Source organism: Gossypium arboreum, chromosome 1 (genome assembly GCF_025698485.1).
Source record: "Gossypium arboreum isolate Shixiya-1 chromosome 1, ASM2569848v2, whole genome shotgun sequence".
NCBI classification, from domain to species: Eukaryota; Viridiplantae; Streptophyta; class Magnoliopsida; order Malvales; family Malvaceae; genus Gossypium; species Gossypium arboreum.
In genome coordinates this window covers 1,866,488-1,875,223 of record NC_069070.1, presented here as the reverse complement: position 1 = coordinate 1,875,223, position 8,736 = coordinate 1,866,488, and the positions used below count along the sequence as shown (strand labels likewise).

Genomic DNA, 8,736 nt, shown 5'->3' with positions numbered 1-8,736 from the left:
TAATTCATCCTTGTTAATAAATTAATGTAATTTTGTTTTGTTGTATATTGAAAACTAATTAACATAGATATCAATAAATTAATATATTACACGAAAAAACAAAAGACTCATTTTCTCATCTAACTCAGCTTTTTCTTTTTCCTTTTTCTTTTTTGTCTATGTGTTAATGTTGTATTATACTATATTTAGGATAGCTTTTGGTTTTTTGGGACGGTCGTATTTTCAATCGTGGCTAAAGATAGATCAACTACCCAACACGTGACACGTTTGATTCCCATGCCTTACATTGACATTTAGTGACGGTTCTCCGTCACTAAAAATTTATCAGTAAATCGTTCATTTAGCCTTTGGTGTTGACCAAAGAAAATGAAAGGAACCGACCAAAACTATAAGTCATGAATAGACCAATTGGTTGGTTTTACTATTATTTTGGCAACCTAATAAAACCAACATAAATAATTTAAAGCTGATTTATTGTTTAAATTATATAATAAATAATATTATTATAATTATGTGCTAAATATATTTATAAATTAATATAATTACTAATATTTATCTTCAACTATTTTATATCTAAAGCAATAAGATATTATTTATTTGTTTATGGGAGGATATCTGATGTATTGTCAGTGCATAAATCCCATGCACCATCAGTGAATAATAACATAACACATTATAATTAAATAAAATAAAAAATAATAGAGGCTTAAAAAATACTAATAACTTTATTTAAACATAACTAAATAATAATTAATTATGAATAAATGCTAAAACTCTAAAATCCTAAAACCTAAACTTGGGACCCTAGACCCTAAACCCTTAAACCCAAGATCCTAAAGCTAAGATTTATTAGTATTTGTTTATGTAATAGTTATGGTTAATGTTTAATTATGTTTAAGTAAAATTATTAGTATTTATTTACAAGTCCTCCATATATTTTTTATTTAATTTAACGATGATATATCATGTTATTGTTCACAATGTTGAATGGGACTCATGCATCGACAGCACATCAAATGTTATTCCTTTGTTTATCATTTATAAATATATTAATGGACATCAACATATTAATTTAGGTAAAAGTACCATGAAGGCCCCTATACTAGGAGTCAAATTGTATTTTGACCTCTCTACTAAAAAATGGACAAATTAGTCCATGTACGTTATATCAAAGAGCAAACTAGTTATTTCTACTAAAAATTTCATCCCTTCATATGGCATGTCACGTGTACCTCATGCTGACATATAAAAACTAACTTTTAGCAGTAGAAATGTATGAAATTTTTAACAAAATGATTAATTTACTCTTTGATCTAACATACAACGACTAATTTGCCCATTTTTTTAAGTAGAGAAACTAAAATATAATCCGACTCCCAATACAAGAGCCTCCATGATACTTTTACCATTAATTAACATTCACAAACTATTCATTTGAGGTTTGCGAATATATTCATTTAACTATAAAAGAAAAGAAAATGTTGCAATTAATGGATAACAATCATATTAAATTAATGCTTAATGTTTGCATTATTGGGGGATTGCAATTACATGCCACGTATGTACAACTATAAAGAATTCATAAATAGCTCAATTATAGTTGTTTAAAAACCTTCAAAATCGGAATACAATAAACCAATAATGTTCATCAATTTCTTACAAAAATATGGAAATAATAGAAGAGAGAGAGTGAATAGATCCACATGTGAGAAAATGGTTGGCTATTAAACCAAATTTTATTGAGCAAAATAATAAGAAATAGGGTTGCCCCACGCATCTGCCCATAGAAAACACAGCTAAATGGTTTTGAATGATAAGCTACAGAAATATAAAGCCTAATAAATGGATGGATGGATGGCACGAACTCTTATAAGTCAAACAATGTAATTATCAAATAAAATTGCTTCCTATAGGAAGCTAGATTATAACTTTATTGAGACATTTAGGATAACCAAAGATTTCATCGTCGACCACGCTTCAAAAAAGTATTCGGAACAAATAAGATGTCATCTCATATGTGGCTCATTATTTAATGTATTATGAGACCACATGTTAATCATTTAGATCTTCATAAGACCTTAGTGCTATCATAAAATTGTTTTTGGATAAAATATTGAGATAATAGAGATTAAGTTTTTTGTTATAGAAGTATAGAAAATTTTTGGGATTAGAATTAAATTGTATATTTTATGATAATAAAAATATTATTTTATCATTTTAATAGTTTATATTTTTATAATTTTTAAAGAATTAAATTAAATTTTATTATTTTTAAAAGGTGAAAGTATAATTTTACTATTATTTAAAATTTTATAAATTATAAAAGAACCTAAATGAAAAAAATTTCGTTTTAGGCCCTTACTGGTCCCTGACTTCGCCACCTGTTATAACTATTAGTGTTTTATGTTTGTTTTTTAGAGCTTTTTGTGTTTTTTTCTTTGTAGAAAATGATTTGGTTCCAAATAAAAATTGTTCAAAATGTTTAAAATTGAGTTTTAGGCATTTGAAATCTCAACTTTGTCAAAAAAATTTTAAAATTTTGGCTCTTTTTCCAATTTCAATTTCAATTTTTTTTTCTCTCTCTAAGCCGAATTTTTCTCTCAGATAAAAATTTCTCTCTATCTTTTTAAGACTACAATCAATATTAATCACTTCCCAATAAAGCTAACCCTTTGTTATTGGCCAATGTGTTAGTGCGCGCCTCTTTTCTGCCATGCATGTGGCATTTTAGGCTATAACCTAAAAAGTTGTTCGATGATCCGCCATCCATAGAGAAGCTAATTAGGGAAAGTGGATCAGGGTAGTGGCTGCTGATAGCATTGATGAACGGATAAAAAATTATCCAACAAAAATAGGGGAGAGCTCTTTCAGTGAGGATGACTTGCGCACCATGACATTTGTGAAACTGAACATGGAAGATTGTGGAAAGGTAAAGATTTGTGTTATGCTTGTTTTCAGAAATTTGAAGGAAAAGAAATAGGGTGTAAGAAACAATGTGGAGAAGGAACAAGTACATTGACCGAAATTGAATACAATGTGAAATTGAAATTAGATTCCAAGAAAATGCTGGAGAAATAAATTTTTGAAACAAAACCCGGTGTTTAGAGCTTCCCACTTAAGTTGATTGAAGAAACTGCGTCGATGATCAACACACTATTTAGGAACAATGGAGAAAGAAAAAGTAATTCAATTATTATTAAAGAGATAGAGGTCGTCATGAAAGGAGGGGCGAGATTGATGAAACACTTTCTCCAAATAAGGAAAGCAGCAATCTTGAAAGCTTGCTAGGAAAGGACTCAAGTAGAACATGAAATGGGCATTAGGAGACTCCTGCATAACCCTTTCAGGGAAAACTCTTAAAGAGTATGCCCTATGTTTAGTTTCTCATATCTCAAGAACCAAGCTTCGGATTGGACATGGATGCATCAATGTGAGAACTTACTGTTGTTTCTATGGAGTCTTTTTTTTTTTTTAATTTCAAATAATGATGTAATAATATAAACCTAAGAAATTTAAATTTTGCCTTTATCCAAATCATTTGTTAGGCTAATTGATTAGTGATGATAGATGATAATATTCAGTATCAGAATTTTCCTTATAACTCTTAATGTTACTATTATTTTATTGATGTGTCAATTGAAGAGAAGCCTCCACTTTGATGTGTCTCAAGACATTGGCTTTAACGAAGGTGCAAAGGCAAGCATCGAGTTCAAGACCAAGCAAACCCTTAATGAGGTTGCAACATGGCCTATGTGACCAACCAAGGGCAACATTTACATTCAATAGTAAGGCATCATGTCGGCATTTGGGTTGGTTGTAAGCATTGACCATTGATAAAAACAACAGGTTGATGGAGTGAAGAAGAGCAATTGTTGCTAAAGCCTTTGAAGCCATTTCTCACTCTCAAGAAAATTGTAACACATTGGAGAATTAAGAAAGGGTTGAGTGGTGCGAAATATGTTGAATGTACCAAGAGACTTTCATAGATGAGAGAAAGGAAATAATTGGGTTTCAAAAAGAAAGAAACTGAACGTGCATGGCTCCACGTGGGCACATTGGGAGAGTGGAAAAGGGATAATTAGTTATTTTTTAGTAAAAATATTATGGAGGTATTTGTATTAAGAATCAATTTGTTTTTGTTTTTTTTATTTAAAAAATGAGTAAATTAATTTTTACACTGTAGATCAAGAGCAAATTGATCTTTTTTGTTAAAAATTTCATTCATTTTTACTATTAAAAACTAGTGTAATTGACAGAATAAATAGTCATGCTACGTGTACCTCATTTTGACGCATAAAGACCAATTTTTAAGAGTAGAAATGGATAAAATTTTTAACAGAATGATCAGTTTACTCTTTGATATAATGTATAGAGACTAATTTACTCAATTTTTTTAATAGAATAGACAAAATACAATCAAATTCCTAGACCTCCATAATACATTTACCATTACTCGTTAAATATATATTATTTCTAGTTCAGTTTTTCGTTTATTTCTCAAAATTTTCCAATGTTTTGGACCCTATTAGACTCTCAATGAAAGAGATCGAATCATTGACATGCATTCTAGATTTTATGGGATGTGGAACATGATATGAGAAGAGCCCAACACTTTGAATTTTAAGAACCCAACAATGTTGTCAAGGTACATATATTTAACTGAGAATAGCAGACAGTCGCATAAATGACTGTTAATATATGCTAGATCCTATAGATTTTGAATTGATATTTTTTTTTTCAAGGATGTGAGATAGGACGGGTGAATTCTTTCTTTTAAACAATAGGCTGTTATGGTAATTACTTATTTCACACCACTACACCTTACTCCATTATATAAAATTATCATTTTATTTTTATATATATAACTATTAAAAAGTAAAAATGTAATAATATATTATAAAAAAATTCATATATTTTATATTCAAATATTTTTTAAAAATTATATTTAAATCTTTATTTGATTTTGAAAATATTAATTAAAATAAAAATAAAAATTAAATTGAAGCAAAGCGAAGTGGAGTGAAAATAAATGCATCCAATATTCATAGAGATGATAGTAAATTTTAATATTATACATCCACAATAGAGCATGACAAATAGTGATGAAAAGTGTACTAACTATGAAATAGTAGTGAATTTAACAACATCTACCCTCACCTGCTCCATTCCCATCCCTAATCTCTGCTTTGGCAAATAATGAATGGGCAATTTATGGGCTGCAGTGTTCTTTTTAACTAATAACTATATATATTTACAACTCTTGAAACCATATTGTTATAGTGGAAAGAGTTCTTGCAACATTGTTTCGTAGTATATAAAATAAATAATATTATGTTAGCATGAAGTATATATAGATTATCATACTTGATACAAGTTATCACACCAAAATTATTAAAATTAATGTTTTAACTCATATTTTTATTTAAAAAGTGATTTAACTCATTTTTAAAGATTAATTACTAAATTTATTTCAAAAAAGAAGAATAAAAACCAAATTAATAAAAATATAAATACTAAAGATTAAATTTATCATTACACCTTTTCTTTTCCCACTTTTTATTCTCCTCCTACTAGAATTTTTAATTTATAAAGCACACCTTTTACATTTCAAATTGAGAAAATAAACATTCTAGTCAAAATAGTCATCTTTCGTATCTAATTTCACTCAAACTTACAACCTTCAAAAGTATACAACAATGTTGAATGGAAATATTTCGTTATACACATATAAACACAAACATTAACTAAACCATAAACCTAATCATCGAGAATTTAAGTTTAAAAGGCCCTTATATAAACTATAAAGGTACCAATACAACATTAAATTTGGTAAAACTACTATGAAAGTCTATGTACTAAAAATTAAATTGTATTTTATTTTTTATTAAAAAAAGAATAAATTAATTTGTATATGTTAAATCAAAGAGCAAATTAGTCAAATATATTAAAAATTTTATCTATTTATACTATTAAGAACTGACTTGGCTGGTAGAATAATCAATTAGTGACTTATGACATGTCGCGTATGCCTTGTATTAACATATAAGGACTAGTTTTTAACAATAAAAATAGATGAAATTTTTAACAAAATGATTAATTTACTCTTTAATTTAACATATAAGAATTAATTTACCTATTTTTAAAATAGAAACAGTAGATATAAAGGCTTCCACCGTACTTTTATCCATTAAAGTCTCCATCGTTCCTTAAAGTCCCAACTGGTTTTGAACTTCAAGTATAGTCTCAGCCGATTTCCTAAGCTTTTCCACTTCTTCATCCGTCAAATGGATATTAGTGACACCCAAGACACCACCTCGACCGAGATGCGCCGGCAAGCTCAAGAAAACATCGCCGCCGTCGATGCCATAAAACCCTTTTGCATAGACTGAAACTGGGTGGATTTTTCTTTGGTCTCTAAGCAAGCTTCTAGCTAGATTAGCCACCGAATAGCCAATTGCCCAAGATGTATAGCCTTTGAGATTGATCACTTCGTATGCACTGTCGATAACTTCTTTGTGAATGTTCTCAAGGGTTTGTTTCTCATAGGCGATTTGTTGTTTCTCTAGGAAGCTTAAAACCGGTACTCCACCGATGCTAATGCTCGACCATAGTGCCACCGAGCTGTCTCCATGCTCTCCAACTATGTAGGCCTGCAAATATTTTCACAAGCATTTCGAATAGTTAGTAATTTGTAATGATCATATTACTAAGAAATATATAGTATAAAAACTTTAATTAATTAATTAATTATAACTTTGATAATTGAGTTTGGTGTTTAGCCCATTAAATAGGTGGGCTTATTCGTTGGATTTATATATATAATTAAAATATGTGCACTTAATGTCGAGTTTGATGGTGCAATAATATTTTATATATAATTTTTTTTGTTTGCATCTGAATTTATTTATTATTGAAATAACGCAATGAAAAGTTTCGAAATAAAAAACATAGTTTTTATCGAAAATTGTTATGCTATGGAAAAAATAACTTTTGACATAATGTATATACTATATGACACATACTTTTATGAAAAAATATATAATATTTATATTACACTCGATAATATCATTTTCGTAACTTTAATTTTCATTATTTATAACTTATTGTATCTTAGAAATAAAGTTAAAAAGCATTAAGGGAATTGTTTTCACATTTCTTCTTAAATTTCTTACTTGCAATATAAGTTTTTTATGAAAATATTAATGTTTAAATTTTTTTCGTGTAATGACACTATTATAGGAGTTTGACTTTTTCAAGACAAATTTTTAAACAGTTATTCATAAATCCTAACAATAGAAGATATTGTACCATGGTGAGGTTTTGTCCCTACTCCCTCCACTCTACCGAGAGTCTAAGTTTCTTAAGAGGGCTACCTTGGTTGCAAAATAAAACTGAGGTGCTATCAACTCTATGAAAATGTGTATGAGGTAAGCTTCTTAAAACACTCGAGTTCTTCTTAGTATGGAAAAAATTCGGTCACAAAGACAATTCGTTTCATTATTAGTTGTTTGACTGACTATCCAACATACAACACTTACATAACTTATCTTCCACCATTTTCAACAAATACTGATGCATAGATTATAAGAAAATTAATACCAAACTGACCTGCACATCCTGAGCATTGACGTCTAAATGATCGGCGATCAAGAACCGAAACCTCGACGAATCCAAGTTCGTACCAGAACCAATGACTCGGTTCGACGGAAATCCCGAAAGTTTCCACGATACGTAAGTTAAAAGATCCACCGGATTCGAAACAATCAACAAAATCGAATCCGGCGAGTTCTTCGCCAACGGAGGTATAATATCCGACAACAAAGCAACATTCCTCTGCAACAGATTCAACCTGGACTCACCAGGTTTTTGACGTGCTCCAGCCGTAACAATACACAGGTCCGACCCAACAGTCACGGAGTAATCAGCTGAAGCACTGATCTTAGTACGTGGGAGGAACGCAGCGGCGTGTTGCAGGTCAAGCATTTCCCCACGGAGCATATTGGGCTTAGCATCGAGAAGGGCAAGTTCATCGGCTAAGTTCTGAGTGAGGATGGTTTGGGCTGTTGCCATACCGACTTTTCCAACTCCAACGACGGAGATTTTGGTGTGGCACTTAGTGGTAGACGGTGGGGCACCGTTTTGGATAGGCTTGAAAAAGGATTGAGCCAAGTCTAGACCACCTGGACCAAAAGAAGAAGAAGAACCATTCATTTGCATTGCAAAATGAGAATTGGAAGTTAACTTTGAATTGTTTTGAATGATTCATTTGAGGGGGGATTTATAGCTGGTAAAAAACAAGGGTTTGAACGGAGAAGAAGAAGAATGTCGTGTCATTGGGGTTTTTTTCAGTTAATTTCTACAGTCAACAATATTGTTTCTGGAAGACAACTTCTCCAAGTTTCCATACTTTTGTCCTTCGGTAGATCCCAAGTGTCCATTTTTAGTGGCATGCTTTTATTACACGTTCCAATTTTCTATAATATTAAAAATTAAGCGGTAAAGGTTCTTTGTTTTTACTTTAATCTATATGAATCAGTTTTCAGTATTTATTTTGTTAATAAATTTATAAAATGTGAAGGGTAAGTAATTAAACTCGTTCTAATTGATATATTAAAAATTTAAAGCTAAAAATAAAGTTAAGATTTTTCTTTTGCTACCTCTTTTGTTTAAATTAAAGATTTAATTTAATTTTGTTTAAAGGTCTAGTCACTCACTCTAAATTTAAAATCTTGATTG

At 29.9% G+C, this 8,736-nt stretch overlaps 1 protein-coding gene across 1 annotated transcript; it reads right to left on the bottom strand.

Annotated features, from left to right (window-relative positions):
• Positions 1-6,093: 6,093 nt before the first annotated feature.
• LOC108465516 (L-lactate dehydrogenase B-like) lies at positions 6,094-8,244 on the bottom strand. Its single transcript, XM_017765846.2, has 2 exons — positions 7,609-8,244; positions 6,094-6,650 (listed from the first exon to the last, which is right to left on the bottom strand). The coding sequence occupies exons 1-2, from the start codon at positions 8,215-8,217 to the stop codon at positions 6,207-6,209; spliced, it is 1,053 nt and encodes a 350-aa protein (XP_017621335.1). The 5' UTR covers positions 8,218-8,244; the 3' UTR covers positions 6,094-6,206.
• Between the last annotated feature and the right edge of the window lie 492 nt (positions 8,245-8,736).

Bases quoted from the DNA above. Each gene is read 5' to 3' on its own strand.
- LOC108465516 (XM_017765846.2), bottom strand. From the start codon at position 8,217: ATGCAAATGAATGGTTCTTCTTCTTCTTTTGGTCCAGGTGGTCTAGAC. The intron at 6,651-7,608 runs GTCAGTTTGGTA...AAATATTTGCAG, and splicing joins TCAATGCTCAGGATGTGCAG to GCCTACATAGTTGGAGAGCA.